Source organism: Mya arenaria, chromosome 11 (assembly GCF_026914265.1).
Source record: "Mya arenaria isolate MELC-2E11 chromosome 11, ASM2691426v1".
NCBI lineage: Eukaryota > Metazoa > Mollusca > Bivalvia > Myida > Myidae > Mya > Mya arenaria.
In genome coordinates this window covers 65,408,230-65,427,512 of record NC_069132.1, presented here as the reverse complement: position 1 = coordinate 65,427,512, position 19,283 = coordinate 65,408,230, and the positions used below count along the sequence as shown (strand labels likewise).

The window sequence follows — 19,283 nt, the reverse complement described above, 5'->3', positions numbered from 1 at the left end:
GCAACCTGCTGCCCACTCTCCAGGACCCTGCTGCTTTTTTACTATGCCCCGTTGCGCGTTTTTGTTTAATAGAGTCCTTTTGATATATATGATCTAAATTTGATATTTATTAGTATGGGATAAACAAACATTTACACACACATAATATGAATAGAAGATTGATTGTTGCTAATGCACCCGTTAAGGCTCATTCACTGCGCATAAAAGAACACCTTTCTGACCTAACACTCTGCCTTGTTCAAATTTGGGCTGGTGCACTGTGAATGCTACTAGTTTCTTGATAAGGCAGACATTTTCACGAGTAATGAATACAATGAACCTGAATAATATGAGTTTCGCATGAAAACATATTCTCACCCATAAACATTATAATGTTGCAAAGGAAAGCACCATTGTAGATAATCTTATTTTTATGCAATTGTCTGGCTTTTCTGGATTTAGAAGAGGAAACAGACTTAAAAGGGTCTATATAATGATATCAGTTTTTACACATACGTATGCATGATTATGCAAATTTTCTGTTGAGAAGTCTGCAGTGATTTCATTGAGAATTCTTAAAATTTGCATTTCTTGTGGCACAAATATTGAAACAAAAGTTCAATTTTCCTATTTCAATTTGTACTCGTAAATGTCAGTACTCTTTATTAGTGAAAAAACACACAATATCATGGCGAGTAAAGTCAATCAAAAACAAAAACACTGCAATAGGAAATAATTGCACGGCAGGCTATGACAATACCTCAATCTTTTTCTAAAAACATACGACCTCGTAACAAAAATGATAAATCATATCAATCTTTGCTTCTAATCTTATTTAATATTTGCCAATGGATGGGAATTTTTTCTCCTTTGGGTTATAATTGTCTCATGTTTATTGCAACAGACAGACGCATCAACATCCTATGTTACAGACCACACTATTTATCATTGATCCAGTCCAAAATAAAGCGACAAATGGCCGGTTCGCGTTGTGAGAATAAGTTAATATTACTTTTTTCACAGTTCAAAATCAGTGAAAAATATTTAAACCGAAATGGCAACGGTTTTAAGAATGAAATTAATATTTAGACACCTTTTCCCGATAAATTCCTGTGTTGCCAACGCTATACGAGGGCGGTGAACTGGAAAACAGTTATATATTTTCCGCCAAATAACTATTATCCAACTCAATTACTTACAGCTCAGAACAAGAATGTTGAAGTCCCCATTTTTAAGGCTGACATCCCCGTAGCTGACAGACGCTTGGTAGCACCCGACCCGTTCCATTTTGATCTGCATCAATAGCTGCTTTTGGCGGGAATTGTAAAAGATCTGGATCGGGGGAAAGTGCTTCTCTTTTGAGCCACACTGAAAATAAATTAAAGGCAAGGTATTATAAACTGCAAGATAAATGTACAGTGTTTGCAGTTTCATACTATTTATGTTTTCACATGCCATTTGTGTATGATAATACTAAAGTTATTGTCAATAAGAGCTTAGGATTGAAGATGTTTTCAAAACTTAAATATAAACAAGAACACCGCAAATAGATAGACAGTATTGCAAACAGACAGCCAGCACCGCATAGAAATAGACAGCACTGGAAGAGATAGCCAACGATAATATGTTGATATTCTTCAGTCAAACAAGGGGAATAGGTCAATAAGAAATAAAGTGCGGGTAAGGTGCCTTGCTTTATACTTTTGTGTGTATTGTCCTTAGAAGCATGCCTACTAAATTTCATTTGAATTTCTCAGTTAAAAAGATTCAAATATTCCGCCATGCTGGCAAAGATAAACAGTACCTGAATGGAACTTTTTTTATTATTGTTGCAATTACATGCTGTGTTGGATACCGTCTTCTGTAGCAACATGGAAACCTAATTGTCTTATTGCAATATTTAAAATCCAAATAAGAGAAATCGTTACTCGCTTCAAGTGGCAATCAAAAGCGTATTGACATTATGCTGCATTCAAGAAAGAATGCTGTACCCTCAAAACTATTTACAAAACGATTTGAATATTTTCAAAATTTGCATCACTGCGAGCATATCTATGCCAACCAGAAATTATCACATATTTATACGTGAAATATTTTCACTGCCCATAAAAGATTTTCCAGTAAAAAATACATTGAAACATTTTTTTTTTAATTGAGGTGTGAGAAAAAGCGTCTACCATGGTCGTTCGTGTAAGATAGATTCCTCTCAACCTTAGCGCAGTGTGTTCTACAGAAACTCAGTAATCCTTGTTTCTGAAAAACGCCCTACGCTTGGGTTAGGCTTAATCCATCTAACACTGTCTTGGAAGATATTTACAATCCTACATGGGAGCCATGGAAGATACTTATTATCATGAACAGTTTTTGAGTACCGATCAAGATAAGAAAAATAGCATGTCAAAGCTTCTAACGCCAATGTGATTTCATCACATTTCATAGCTTGACTTTTTCTGGAGCAAAAAATGTGTCAGTACCAATATCCTGCACATTTTATAATTGATAACTCTTTACTATTGCAACTTTTATACCTCTGTGACCCTGATTTTGAAGTAGTTGTTCTGGCCAGGTTTGTATGATGCAATGTTCCCGAACGAGTCACGCGCCTCGATAGTAAGTGGGTACGAGGACTCGGGCGTACATACGACTGTCGATGTGTAGTTCATGAATCCTGTCTTCGAAGCATCAATTGGACCTGAAATCACCAAGCGAAAGTTATATTTGATGAATGCATTATATTGTGCGACGCTGTGACGAGGTATCGTGCCACATTCTACGTAACATATGATGTTATTGTTATTGTTATAACAGGAACAAATTAGGACTTAACTAGTGATTTACAGGATTATAATCTGCTTGAAGCTAATCTAAAGCATCAAAATAAACCGGAGAACCGTTGAGTGAATATTTCAACTCTCATCTGTGTGTATTTCAGGCAAACAAGGGTCTTATATTCTGGCAACATGTGTACACAGTTTCATTGGAGTATCTTAAATTGTTTTTGGACCTATTGGCCAAAGTTAAAGGTTTTGTACAAGACAAGCAGCAAGGCTAAGACAATTCTTTTTTGACTGCCTTGAAAGGAAGCTTCATTTTAATTCTTCATCATTCATAAGAAACTAAATGCTATCATACAAATGACAAGGTTTTCTGCTTCAGGCAAAAGCCGCAACAATCTGGCCAGAGTGTTTTACTGGCAAGCAATGGCAATCATACGCATCTGTCTGGAAGCAAACCCTTTGATAGACTCCTTATTATGTTACATCATTGCAGAGATTTATGGCCAATATCATTCACAGGCAAGTAACAACATTCTCTCATTAATTTGGAAGGTAAATTATGTCTACCATGTCTTTTACTGAATAAAGCCTGATCGATACAAGTCATTTCAAGGTTCACTGCTTGAATATTACTGTCTCTCGTCCATTTGTAATTTGCTCTTATTTTGCTCAATTGAAGGGACTTGTTCATGTTTTATAGAGTGAGACATTGGTTTTCGTAATTTGTCTGAAATGCAAACAAAAATGATTGTAACAATGAAAAAACCTGTTCAAAAGTTTGATTAGCTCTAATGTTTATATTTATTGAAAAAAATCACAGAAGATTTTCTATGTTGTCAAAAAGCGTAAATAAGTAAAGCTATCAAATATTGAATCATTTTAGGCTTGAAATTACTATATTCTGTTTAAATGAGTATCTGCTACGTGTTGTTTGGTCTTTGTTCATTAAAGTTAGTTAAATCACTTGATTTCAGCAACTTAAAATAAATGTTCAACTTAAAATAATGTTGACAACGTAAAATCTCTAAACGAGTCACTTTAAGAAAGTTGTGAGGAACAAACTTACTGACCATTAAGTACATTTAACTAATCAATATTGATAAGAATCTTACTGCACAATCAAAACAATACAGAAATGACTATATTAACATGGCATGAATATTATTTTCCCTTCAATTAATTAAAGACAATTTAAATTTCAGGATAAATACCTGTTTAATTAATGACTGTGTACTGCAGGCTAATTTCATATTTCCATGTCCATGTTTATAATGCGTTGAAGTAATTGAACCCACATTTCACTAACAAATGATTAAAATGAATAACTTTAGGAAATGATAACTTATACATTTTCATTAAAAAGGTTAAAAAGCATAAAAAGCATGTACCTGCTTCAAACTTCTTTGAAAACGGGCTGCCCTTGATATGTCTGCTAGAGAACATAACAGAGATGGTGTATTCCCCAGATTTGTGAACGGCGAAGGACACTTTAGCTAAGTTTGCTTCCTCTGCGTTCTCTCCTCCCAAGGTCATCGTTTTGGTAACCTCTGACCCGGCATGACTTATCTCCACGGTTATGTTGTCTCGTGTAGATATTGGGTACAGTTTGGAGTTCTTGTGTAAAAACTGGAAGAAAAAAAAAAGATTTGTTATGAGAAATATTCTTTCACAGTGAAAATAGTAGAGAAAATGTATAACAATTTGTGGAAGACGACTACGTTATAACAATTACACTTTTTTTTCAAACATAGACAAACTTAAATTAATTGAAAGATGAGATTATGTAAAACAACGTAACAATTTCAAATAGTGTTTTTTACTTTATTGATAGATCATAATAATTTATGAGGCATTTAGAAGCAAGCAATTTTTACTTGATATTTCGAAATTAATTCCAAGAAAACTCCAAAAATTACTTTTCTTTATAATCAATCTTTTTAAATAAAAAAATATTCACAAGCCAGCAAACACTATGATATCTTTCTTAAATCAAACAAAGTCATAATTAATCACTATCATCCAATCTTTCATTTGAATTTCTAACTGAATTTAATCCTGACAGAACAAATTCCAAATTTTAACTGATCCGATTCTCAAAACCAGAATAGCACCGCTGCAGTTCTATTGATCAGAAAACCGAAGCTTCCGAAACTCCGCATCATTTTTGGGAAACAAATGTCCCAACTGGTAATGCATGTCATTATATTAATAACCAAAATGCGAACAAAAGACATGAAATGTTCATTATCGCTCCCAACGGGATGGTTTATCATATCTAAGCGGGAAAAAACATGGAATGTTCAAATCGAGTGACAGATGTTAATTCATCCTTGTTAACTTTCATAATTGTTATTAATGAAATGAAATGTTTAATAATTATAGTCTTAAACAGATATTTTTAACAAAATGTGTTATTTTCTGATCAAACAGATGCAATATTTTAAGCATTCTATCTATAAAAGATTTATGTAAGAAAACAGAGATTGCAACACTTTGGTTGGTAAGTCTGGCACAAGTTTCCGATGTTTAGATCTGCACGCAATGTTTTGGCAAGAAATTTCTTTCTGGTATTTAATCCTTCTCATTCAATCTCAGTGAAATACGTTACCAGATAAAGTCATGTTTATATATGTGTTTTTGTGACATGTCTGCACGCAACATTTTGAAGAACATTTATCTCGATGATATCTAATACAATATAAGATGTTCATTTCATACCATTAATTTTGTATAGATTCATAAGTATGTGGTAGCATAAACCAAATAGCAAAATAAATAAATAAATATTTCTTTAATCGTAATCATCCTAAATAAGATGTATCCTAAACAATATAAACATTATGGCTGTTTTATATCCACATCCACTTATATATGTTGTGCTCAATGGTCTGGAATGATATTCCATTCTTTTTTTTACATGAGTCAGTTTCTATAATAATATAGAATTTAAGAATCCAAGATATCCCATTCAAAGATGATTCAAGAAAATTTTAACATTAATTTAATGAAACAAGCACATGATTAAGAAAAAATAAGATAATGTCAGGCCTTCCAGCAGCCACTAACAAAAAAGTAGGAAAAAAGTAGGAGGTTTTCTGACAGAAAAGAAGGAAATAGTAGGAATATTTTTTTACAAAAAAGTAGGAAAAGTAGGAATATTTTTGGTTAAATATGTAATTATTAAAAGCTATTAACTTACCAGAGAGATGTATATGTATATAGGAGATGTTTTTAATGCAAAATCATACCATTCTATATGCCACATTGAATATTTTAGTGAATGATGCTTGGTCGGTTTCTGTTGGTGAACTGTGTGGGTGAAAAGATGCTGCACGTCAAAGTGGAACATGTTGCCACACCTTTCAACAACAGAAACCAGCCAGTTTGACATCTTTTGTTCATTTTCTGCAAATAAAACTAGCACAAAGATCAAACTTTAATATTTTTTGGGACTTTATTTTTAAAAAAGTAGGAATAGTAGGATATTTTTAGAAAAAAGTAGGAAGCTGTTAAAAAAAGTAGGAAAAAGTAGGAACACTGGAAGGCCTGTAATGTCAATGATCCGTCACCATTGCCAACACGTTACTCGTGGGTAGTATTAATCATACAGTTATGCCAAAGTATATTTACATCAAGAAAATATCAATACATACACCAAACATGGAAATGCACATTTTGGGGGAAATTACAGCCCTGCAACATGAATCCAGACAATATTTATGCAGAAAATTTGGGTTTTGTATGCAAATTGTTTCCTGCTGTTTAAAAAATGTGCATAATATTACATTATCCTGGGATTGCCTCTCATTATGATTGCAAATTACACTCAGCTCGAAAAAATTTGAACAACTATTCAATTTTCACTTAATATAACATTCAAAACATCTCGAACTGTTTTTTAAGTGCTATGCTCAGCGGAAAACTTATGATTCCATTTAATAACTGAAGTTTGGAGTATTTTTTTCTTTCAGTAAAAAACCATGGACATGAGCAAAATCATTTGAACAACCCCCACAGAAGAAAACAATGCAGCTTGTTGCAAACTTAATTAGTGTCTTAACTTTAAAATAAGATAAAAATACAAAGGAAGATATAGTAACTGTGCAAATGTCTTTGACCATTTTTCCGTGTATGGATAAATGACTGTGACCATTTTCTTGGATGGATTAATGAATTTGACCATAAGCTTGTGTGGCTCAAGGGTTGTGAGCATAGCCTTGCACAGTTCTATGACTGTGACCATTTGCTTTTATGACTCAACGACTGTGCCCATTTGGTTGTACAGACCAAGGTTGTTGAACATAGCCCCACAAGGTTCAATGACTGTAACCATTTGCCAGTATGGATCAATGACTGTGATCATTTGCTTGTGTGGATCAATGACTGTGACCAATTGCTTGTATGGATCAATGACTGTAACCATTTGCTAGTATGGACCAGTGACTGTGACCATTTGCCAGTATGGATCAATGACTGTGATCATTTGCTTGTGTGGATCAATGACTGTGACCAATTGCTTGTATGGATCAATGACTGTAACCATTTGCTAGTATGGACCAGTGACTGTGACCATTTGCCAGTATGGATCAATGACTGTGACCATTTGCTTGTGTGGACCAATGACTGTGACCATTTGCTAGTATGGATCAATGCCTGTAACCATTTGCCAGTATGGATCAATGACTGTGATCATTTGCTTGTGTGGACCAATGACTGTGACCATTTGCTAGTATGGATCAATGACTGTGACCATTTGCTTGTGTGGATCAATGACTGTGACCATTTGCTTGTGTGGATCAATGACTGTGACCAATTGCTTGTATGGATCAATGACTGTGACCATTTGCTGGTATGGACCAGTGACTGTGACCATTTGCCAGTATGGATCAATGACTGTGACCATTTGCTTGTGTGGACCAATGACTGTGACCATTTGCTAGTATGGATCAATGACTGTGACCATTTGCTTGTGTGGACCAATGACTGTGACCATTTGCTAGTATGGACCAATGACTGTGATCATTTGCTAGTATGGATCAATGACAGTGATCATCTGCTTGTGTGGATCAATGGCTGTGACCATTTGCTTGTGTGATCCAATGACTGTGACCATTTGCTAGTATGGACCAATGACTGTGACCATTTGCTTGTGTGGATCAATGACTGTGACCATTTGCTTGTATGGACCAATGACTGAGACCATTTGCTTGTGTGGATCAATGACTGTGACCATTTGCTTGTATGGTTCAATGACTGTGACCATTTGCTTGTATGCTTCAATGACTGTGACCATTTGCTTGTATGGTTCAATGACTGTGACCATTTTCTTGTATGGCTCAATGACTGTGACCATTTGCTTGTATGGTTCAATGACTGTAATCATTTGCTAGTATGGATCACAGTCTTTTATGGTTCAATGACTATGATCATTTGCTTGTATGTATCAATGACTATGATCATTTGCTTGTATGGATCAATGACTGTGATTATTTGCTTGTATGGATCAATAACAGTGACCACTTGCTTGTATGGATCAAGGGCTGTTAACACAGCCTTGAAAGGTTCAATCACTGTGACTATTTGCTTGGATTACTCAAGGGCTGTGAATATAGCCTTACATGATTCAATGACTGTGACGTTTTGCTTGTATTGCTTAAGGAGTGTGAACATACCCTAACACTTTTCAATGACAGTGACTTAGCCCTGCAAAGTTCAATGACTCTGACCATTTGGTTGTATGACTCAATGACTCTGATCATTTGGTTGTATGACTCAATGACTCTGGCCATTTGGTTGTATGACTCAATGACTCTGACCATTTGGTTGTATTACTCAATGACTCTGACCATTTGGTTGTATGACTCAATGACTCTGACAATTTGGTTGTATGACTCAATGACTCTGACCATTTGGTTGTATGACTCAATGACTCTGGCCATTTGGTTGTATGACTCAATGACTCTGGCCATTTGGTTGTATGACTCAATGACTCTGGCCATTTGGTTGTATGACTCAATGACTCTGGCCATTTGGTTGTATGACTCAATGACTCTGGCCATTTGGTTGTATGACTCAATGACTCTGGCCATTTGGTTGTATGACTCAATGACTCTGGCCATTTGGTTGTATGACTCAATGACTCTGGCCATTTGGTTGTATGACTCAATGACTCTCGCCATTTGGTTGTATGACTCAATGACTCTGGCCATTTGGTTGTATGACTCAATGACGCTGGCCATTTGGTTGTATGACTCATGGACTGTAAACATATCCTTTTCTACAAGTTGCTGTTATGAACCAAGGGTTGTAAACATAACCCTACATGGTTCAATGGCTGTGGCAAGTTGCTTGTCTGGCACAAGAAATATGTGAAATAAGTCTTACACAAGTCAATGGCTGTGACCATTTGCTTGTATGGATCTTACCTGTGAATAAAGCCTTACACAGTTCAATGTGACCATTTGCTTATATGGCTGAACGACTGTGAACATACATGTAGCTTTACACGGTTCAATGACTGTCACCATTTGCTTATATGGCTGAACGACTGTGAACATAGCCTTACAGGGTTCAATGACTGTGACCATTTGCTTCTATGGCTGAACGACTGTGAACATAGTCTTGCATGGTTCAATGACCGTCTGACCCTTTGCTCGCATGAATAAAATGTCTGTGACCATTTGTTTGTTATAAAGACTCATGGGCTGTGAACATAGCCTTACAAGATTCCATAACTGTGACCATGGGCTTGTATGACACAAGGGCTGTAAACATAGCCTTGCACAGTTCTATGACTGTGACCATGGGATTGTATGACACAAGGGCTGTAAACATAGCCTTGCACAGTTCTATGACTGTGACCATGGGCTTGTATGACACAAGGGCTGTAAACATAGCCTTGCACAGTTCTATGACTGTGACCACGGGCTTGTATGACACAAGGGCTGTAAACATAGCCTTGCACAGTTCTATGACTGTGACCACGGGCTTGTATGACACAAGGGCTGTAAACATAGCCTTGCACAGTTCTATGACTGTGGCCATGGGCTTCTATGACACAAGGGCTGTAAACATAGCCTTGCACAGTTCTATGACTGTGACCATGGGCTTGTATGACACAAGGGCTGTAAACATAGCCTTGCACAGTTCTATGACTGTGGCCATGGGCTTCTATGACACAAGGGCTGTAAACATAGCCTTGCACAGTTCTATGACTGTGACCATGGGATTGTATGACACAAGGGCTGTAAACATAGCCTTGCACAGTTCTATGACTGTGACCATGGGATTGTATGACACAAGGGCTGTAAACATAGCCTTGCACAGTTCTATGACTGTGACCACGGGCTTGTATGACACAAGGGCTGTAAACATAGCCTTGCACAGTTCTATGACTGTGACCACGGGCTTGTATGACACAAGGGCTGTAAACATAGCCTTGCACAGTTCTATGACTGTGGCCATGGGCTTCTATGACACAAGGGCTGTAAACATAGCCTTGCACAGTTCTATGACTGTGACCACGGGCTTGTATGACACAAGGGCTGTAAACATAGCCTTGCACAGTTCTATGACAGTGACCATGGGCTTGTATGACACAAGGGCTGTAAACATAGCCTTGCACAGTTCTATGACTGTGGCCATGGGCTTGTATGACACAAGGGCTGTAAACATAGCCTTGCACAGTTCTATGACTGTGACCATGGGCTTGTATGACACAAGGGCTGTAAACATAGCCTTGCACAGTTCTATGACTGTGACCATATGCAGTGTTGGTACTTCTGAGTATGTATGTGAATTGAAACCCAAGTTTCATCATATCGTCCAATGACTGTCGGAGATACAAATCAGACAGATTAACACAAAAGGAGTTATCCAACCATTCATATAACCAATAAAGGATTATATTTTGTCAATATACATGTATAAAAGCACATGGTTGTCAAATGGATACCTTTGAGTCTCTGACCACCTCTGACATAGTTTAACAACCTCCGACATGACTCTTTTTAGTAAAGTACCCGTCATAGTTGCCACATTGACCAGTTTGTTTATTTTTACCTTTACTATTAAAAATCGCTTTACGAGGTAAAGTTATTGTTTCTGTGTTTAACAGGGCATCTCACATTACATACCAGTTTACCCAACACTTACATAAATGTAATCTGAATTATAAATGAGGTGAAGGCCATATTCTAATGTTATTATAACTTGTGGCCCAACAAAATTATATAAAACTATTAATCGTGATAATGACTTAAATCACGTGCGTATATTAATAATATATACAATAAAATACGATTAAAATAAATAGAAATGAAATGAAAACCTACCCTGATGTTAAAGGTCATTGTTTTACCAACGATTTGTGGCTCGTCCCAATCCCATGTGACCTTTGTGTTTTGGGCGACATCATACTGACCGCTAAAGTAGAACAGCGATTTCTTGGAGAGATTCGAGAGGCTTTGTAGAGAAATACTCAGCGGTTGAACACGGTTCATGATTGTGGTCGGCAGGTTTATGAACATTATCACCAAGGTAACACATGTGACCAGCACTGCAGTAAATCCTGGAAATACATGAGAAACATTTTAAGTTGATATGGAAATAAAGTCAAGTGTTTACTCTTATTTATCTGGGAATGGGATCACTGAACAGATCTTGAAAGATCAAATGTAGACAACAGCCAAAGATCCATTACTTTAAGCGATAAGTTTGTTTCATTTAGCGGTTTGCATATGCTTGCTGGCTTTGTAAAGAGATATTTACAACCACACTAGTAATTATTATATTGTTGTTCTCTTTTCTTAAAACTTTCATCAGCAGCTCGGCTGATACCTTGCAGGTACATGGTTATTATGTTAATAGTTAAGTAAAATAAACAATAGCTATTACATAAAGGATGAAAGACAAATAACACGAGGTTCACAATCAGAAACTAAGTACCATCTGTTTTCACATTAAATTATAGAACATCATTCACATGAGTGATTGAAATTCCACCACTCTTAATAACTAAATGAATCATCCATGAGAACCAGATTGTACAAATGATTGTGTAAAATGTTTCCTGTTTATATTTCAATCTCTTTCAATCGATAGCTAAATTAAAAGATTCCATAAAATGATTACACCAATCATTTAACCAAACAGGGAAGTAAAGACAGACACAAATACAATATAATACTTTAGCTTTAAAGTCTTACATAATGCTACTGACAAGAAAAAATGGGTAATTATATACTGAAAACAATTCCGACAATTATCTCATATTACTTCTACTGACAATCATTAGGAATTGTGGAAGAGTCATTAATTGGAATTCCTGGAGGAACTCGGGCTATAGCGTTACATAGTAACAAATGGCCTGTTAATTCCAATTACAATCATTAGAAATTGTGCAAGATTCATTAACTGAAACTCTTGGAGAAACTTCCATTACTTCTTATGACAATCATAAAGGAGTTGTGGAAAATCAGAAATTGGAACTCATCAAGAATCATATTGTGACGAATCTCCCATTATATCAAATGACAATTATTAGGAATAGAAGAAATTTTTTTCATTGGATCTCCTTGAGGAACTCAGGCTATAGGAAAACATAGTGACAAATCTCCAATCATTTCTAATTACAATCATTACTATTAATTAATTGAAATTCCTGGAGAAACTTTCATTACTTCTATTGGTCATTCCTTATGATTGTCAACGATCATAAGGAATTGTGGAGGAATCATTAATTTGAATTCGTCGATGAACTCAGGCTTTAGGTATGAATACATAGTATAACAAATCAGCAATAACTTCTAATGACAATAATCAAGAATTGAAAAAGAATCATTAATAAGAACTCCTCGAGGAACTCAGGTTATAGAGATACATAGTGACAGATCTCCCATTATTTCTAATGACACTCATTAGGAATTGTTCAGTAATCATTTATTGAAACTCCTCAACAAACTGAGGCTATAACGATATATACCGGCAGTGGCAAATATTCCATTTCTTCTAATAACAATCATCAGGAATTCTGAAGGAAACATAAATTTGAACTACGGTACTCGCGAAACTCAGGCTATAATATAGGGATACATAGTGAAAAATCATCCATTACTTCAAATGGCAATCATAAGGAATCGTGGGGAATCATTAATTGGAACTCCTCGAGGAACGCAGGCTATAACAGATACATAGTGACAAATCTGCTATTATTTCCAATGACAATCATAAGGAATTGTGGAGGTATCATTAATAAGAACTCCTCGAGGAACTCAGGCTACAGGGATACATAGTGACAAATTGTCCATCACTTCTTATGAAAAAATCATTAGGAAATGTAGAACCATTTTTTGGAACTCCATGAAGAACTCAGGCTATAGGAATACGTAGTGACAAGTCTTCCATTACTTCTAATGACAATCATTATGAACTTTGAAGAATCATTACTTGCAAATCCTCGAAGAAATCAGGCTATAGGGATACATAGTGACAAATCTCACATTTTTTCCAATGATAATCATTACGAATTGTGGAGGAATCAGAAATCGGAACCCCTCGAGGAACTCAGCCTATAGGGATACATAGTGACAAATCTCCCATTATTTCAAATAAATGAAACAGAGTATTTGGCAGTCAGAGTGAGGCCTTATGTTTGGAATGGAATCTGATACTGACCGATTGCATTGTAATAATTATGAACATGTGATTCTTGACTGGAGAGACTGGCAATATGGAAAGGCAAATCTGCAGGTGTTAAGAACGAGCTCACTCCCCCTCAACTCTGCTACTTACAGGGACTGAGAGGTGACTGCCCACTGCCAGCAGCACAAGCAGAAGGTCCTAATGATATGTTGGATATAAAAGGGAAAATACTTTTGACTAATACAAGAGTTGAATTACAGGACTGGATAAAGCAACAAACTGAATCTGGTGAAATATATATACATGGACCATCAATGTCAAATGATGAAAGGGTTGACCATGTACGAGCATTCCATTGTAGGCAGATGCATGAAGAATGTCAGTGAATGTTCAACAGACCACGCCCTGGACACTGGCCAATACCTGACACACTAGTCAGGGCCAGGGAGGTTGGAGTCTTCCTAGTGCCACAGGGCTACACAGAGAGCCCATCTAAACAATCAATTTGTAGATCTACAGCATTCATGGTTCCTTCAGGCTTCTAAGTTAACCAGTTACCCCTATTCAAAATGGCAGAGGAGGTTTTCAACTTCATTGCATGATGGAACAATTTTTAATGTTTGACTTTATCCCTATTCAAATTAAAACATATACACACATCAAAATAATAAGAAAATCTTTATTAAAGCCCTTGTTTAGGGACAGATTTAGCACTTGTCACATTACAACTGTGATGATGTATACAATCAAAAACTATCTTTCAGAAATATTGAGGGGAGACAATATTATAAAATGATTGTGCCTATTATTGACAATACTAAAAAGATGGTTGAAACAGAAATACTGTCCTCATTTTACAATGTCTGGTGTAAATCTTTTTGTGGGTCGCATATTTGGGAACTTCCAAAACTGTGCAAAATCATTTCCCATTTAATCAATACAAAACTACAGTGTTTGTCTTTTACCAGAATGGACAATATTGGTTTGAGATTGCTACAATGCTCAGGTCTTAAAATGTACCATATCTGAATGTGAGCACAAGAACCTGTAGAGTTGTTCTACAGGAACTACTGTTTAAAGAAATAAGTTTGTTTGTTTTTTGACAAATGAATAACTGATAATTCAGCTGATGACATTGAAAGCCACTTGTTTATTTTACAGAATATGTCATCTTCCCCAAGTGACCATGAACAGGGAGTAATTTCTCTGATGAACCCATTCCTATGCAGCACTGTTGCCTCCAAGCTGGCGTCATGGTGCCTCTACCTCCATCAACAAATAAGACTGGATATATTCAACTGGTACCTGCTGTCATTTGACTCTGACTTTATGTCCAGTAGGTTGAAATTTGCCCCCATGTTGTACTGTTGAGGGCAGTATGATGACGCTGAAGAAGTACTGACTTACTTTGAAGGGCTGCTGGGACCAGGAGTGTGCCAGTGTTGTGCACATGATGGAACGAAATGCCAGATACCAAACACTGAGTTTCAGAACAAACTATTCGCCTTGTCAAACTTCAAAGTAGTCAGAAATACATGCTACATGCATAACCTTCACAAAAGACAAAATACACTGCATTCCACAGTACCTTTAATTTGAAATGATAAAAAATATGGAAGCTGAACACATATTAGATATAGATTAGTGGTAGAACAATGTAGTCACTGACTGTGTCCCATTTCTTTATTACTTACAACATCTCACCTACAAGGAACTACACCAACCCATGAGGGCACAAGCCTGCATAACCTGCATGAGTACATTTGGGCCAGAACATGGCCACATCGACACAGCCTTCAACATGCAGGGCCACTGCTATGTCTCACCTACAGGGAACTACACCAACCAATGAACGCACAAGCAGCACTACATAACCTGCATGAGTACATTTGGGCCAGAACATGGCCACATTGTCACAGCCCACAACATGCAGGCAGCCCACAACAAGCAGGGCCACTGCTATGTCTCACCTACAGGGAACTACACCAACCAATGAACACACAAGCAGCACTAAATAACCTGCATGAGTACATTTGGGCCAGAACACGGCCACATTGACACAGCCTTCAACATGCTGGGCCACTGCTATGTCTCACCTACAGGGAACTACACCAACCAATGAACGCACAAGCAGCACTAAATAACCTACATGAGAACATATTTGGGCCAGAACATGGCCACATTGACACAGCCTTCAACATGCTAGGACACTGCTATAAACTTCAGAACAGACTGGACCTGGCATGGATATGCTACAGAAGGTCGTTGGAAATCTTTGACAGAGACAATTAATGCTGGGATGCAGCTAGAATACTCCAACAGTATTTACATTGAGATCTTTTATATTATTAAATCACTTTTGTGAAGCTTTTTATGGGTGTGTTATGAGTTACAAAGAAAAAAGGAGATAATATTTTGCTGATCTGGTCAAAAACCTCATTCTCCAGCATAATTACAGGTCCTTTTACTCATATGAACAATATTGACTGGTGACTGCAGCAATGCGTATTGCTTTCGACATCAACCATGTTAAGAGAAACATTGTAAGCTCTATATGTTTCAATATATCATGTATATAATTGTATGCCATAAACTGATGCAATGTGATCTTTGATATACATGTATATAATTGAATAAAATATGTTTAAAAACTTTATACTAATATCTTCTGTGTCAGCTGGTTTATTGCACAAGAACCCAGATTTGTGTTTTTTTTACTCAGAATTTCTTGCTTGAGAAAACCCAAATGCTCGTTGAGTTTTGGATAATCTCTATGCTAACTAGCATGCACACATTAACCACTGAAAAACCAAAAAAACCCACAAAATGAAACCAATTGATGACTTAATTGAAAGTTAGCCATTGTGTTTTCAGCGGAAGTATTTTAAATGATTAAATCAGAATATGTCCGGCGCAGCAGGAACATGAGCTTAAACACCAAAACTTCTTCTTAAATTAAACCAAAAAATATCCTATCAGGATATTCTGTAAAACAGGAAATGAGAATGTCATGATTCCATCATGTTTAAAATTTGTGAATTCTTTACATCAAGGACCATAACAAATGAAATGTCATAGACATCTCCAGGTCCAGAACATACCACGCTCACCAGTATTCCTATTAAGTTTCATGTGCACAAGTGTACATCTAATTATTTTGAAACATCATATCAGTGGTCGAAATCAGCACAAGCCCGCAAGCTCTGCACTGGTTAAATGTCTTTCGGGCTTGCTCAAATTCTGAATTTTATATAGCAGGGCTTGTTCAAAAATTTGATGCCAAGCAATAGTATAATAGTTTGGGCTTGTTGATCCAAAAGTCTAATTTCGATGACTGTCATATGTGAGACAAGATTTTTCTGACCTGATAGTCCTCATTTTAACTACATCATTACTTTATAGGGCCCTTAAACTTTGTTAGACCAAGTTTAATGTCAAACATAATCCCACATGCACAAGTTCCTAATAATGCTGATCAATATTTCAAGAAGTTAAAGAGATTGGGTCTAATACACTTTGAGGTACATCCACTTAAGAAGAATGTTTTAGACGAAATGACAGACTTGAGGGGCATAAAAATCACACTTTAAAAGGTGTAAGTTTTGGACAATTTTTCATTTCAAGGGTATGTAAATTCGAGAAACAGGCGTGGCTAAGAATAGTATGCCAAACCAATATTCCTGACAAACATCTGACCAACATTCAACATTTACTGAAAAACTAGTAAACAGAAGGCAAGCAAAAACTCAATATTTAGGACAGTGTTAGGCTTTCACATAAATTAACACACATCGATATCCTATTCAAGTACAAAATTATAGGGCAATAACTTCCAATTTTTTGTTGACCATTGTTGTATAGAACTACAGGGTTCCATGATGCCCATAAAGCAGCAGGGGATACCAATCAGCTGACAAATTAAACCATTTAAAAACAGACAAATGACCAACCTTTTCAAGTGTAAGATCTATTTTATATGGTGCAATGACGAACAATTGCAAATAGAGGAGGGCACTTATGATTTTGGTAATAACTTACACCAGATCTTAAAATTCAATGGAAAAAAGGATCAAAATGAACAACCTTGATTATGAAAGATTAATATTATTTGTCACAATGGTTAACATGCAACATTATATATATATATACAGCTTTGTAGAGCTTTTATATCAGTCACAAACATGCAGTTTTAACAATTTCTAGCCTGAAATGATGTATTTTGGGCATATATTTTATTGCTTTTTCTCCTTTATCAAAATAAGAAGTATACTTGGACAATTTTAGGGGGAGGGGGAAGTTTGTTTACTTTGAAAATCTAGAAACAGACAAAAACCAGCTCACAAAAACATTAAAAACATGTCACAATGTTACTTACTTCATTCGGCTGATATTCTATGTTTCCCATTGTTCACAAGAGAGAACAAACAACAATTATATTCTTTATCCTTCCTAGTTCACACCAAACAATGCCAACAAAAGAGCCAGATTTATTGCTATCCAAAACAGGGAAACGAGCAGGAAAACTCATTACAAATAATCCATCGATACCCTCAAAAGGCGAGTCATCATACAGAGTGAGAGTGTTTAGGAAAGATGGGCTATTCTACATTTTTTATTGATCTCATTCTGATGGCCTAAAATAATCCTCTTGAAGAAATTCAGAGCACTCAGCGCCAATCTCCAGGCTTCATTCAAGAATGGAAGAAACGTTCACCCGCAGATGAACATGTTCATGTTTGTCTCTCGCAGTTCCTAATTAGATTTATGATGGTTGTTAACCTAACATTTAATTTCATTGTGTAGGACATATTTGTTGTTTTGTAATGATGTGTGTCTCCCATTTAAAATGTCTTCTTTTGCCTCTAAATAGGATGTTCATGGCTGGCAGATAATAAACATTTTCACTACTGGACTAATTTCCTTGTAGTAAATATATATTGTATTTAATATTGATAATATAATGAAAATACTTTGTATCACGGCATTTTCTGTAGACCTGGAAATGCTGCAAATATTTATAAAAAAAAATTATGGCCCAAGACATAACAAAAAAACATTCCTTCGCAATTTTAATATCTAGAAAGGTTAGTTTATGCCAGTGAAAATATGATATATTAAAAATTCCCAGGAGGAGCATGAGCCCGGGCCTCCCAAGCAATTCTCAGGCATTCATGTCAGGCTTGGAAGCAAGCCCTTTAAAAACAACAAGCACAACTTAATCTGTATTAAAATTATCATTTTATTTTCTTTCTTTCCCTTATTCTTAGATTATCTTCTGCTCTTTTTCATGACCTTCTGTGACATCAGTACATTATTTGTCATTGTACATAAACCCTGTGTTAATCTGTTGATATAAAGGATAAATAATTCCAACTCTCATTAGAATACAACCTATATTTTCAGCCAATTAATTTTCATCGTTGACAATCATTAAGTACTAAGTTTAATCCTTAAGAAATCTCAACTCTCGCGGATATTAAAAGGTCCTTATAAACTGCCACTCATCTGATTTTGCATTGACAAATGTGTAAGCCAATGAGCCATGTTGTGAGGCCTTAAAAAACACATTAGGTTTGGGTTACCCGACCCTTCCTACGAAATAGGCGCCGTCCCTACCGCTTGTAGTCAGTTGTTAAAAGAAATGAAACTAAAAACAATAATAATTTTTTTTAAGTGTGATCTCATAATTATGTAGTTTAAAGCATTGAACGCATTATACAGGACCCAATTTCTCGAAACTTCTTAAGTCCCTTTTAACAGGATTAAGCTAATCTCACTATGTTTGTTCTTCTATAAAATGTGTTATATTAATTTCTTTCAGAATTTTTAGAAATTATGAAGGAATAATCTGTATGATTATCAGAATAAACCATTTTTCATTTATCA

The 19,283-nt window shown here is 36.0% G+C and overlaps 1 protein-coding gene across 2 annotated transcripts in view; it reads right to left on the bottom strand.

Moving 5' to 3' along the window:
* The window catches only part of LOC128209318 (apoptosis-resistant E3 ubiquitin protein ligase 1-like), a 42,984-nt gene that overhangs the window by 15,240 nt on the left and 8,461 nt on the right, over window positions 1-19,283 (bottom strand). For both annotated transcript variants that reach the window (XM_052913301.1, XM_052913302.1), the window contains exons 4-7: window positions 11,090-11,325; window positions 4,145-4,382; window positions 2,508-2,671; window positions 1,179-1,347 (exon numbers count right to left, since the gene is read on the bottom strand). In XM_052913301.1, coding sequence (XP_052769261.1) covers window positions 1,179-1,347; window positions 2,508-2,671; window positions 4,145-4,382; window positions 11,090-11,325 — 807 coding nt within the window. The remainder of the gene's footprint in view (window positions 1-1,178; window positions 1,348-2,507; window positions 2,672-4,144; window positions 4,383-11,089; window positions 11,326-19,283) is intronic.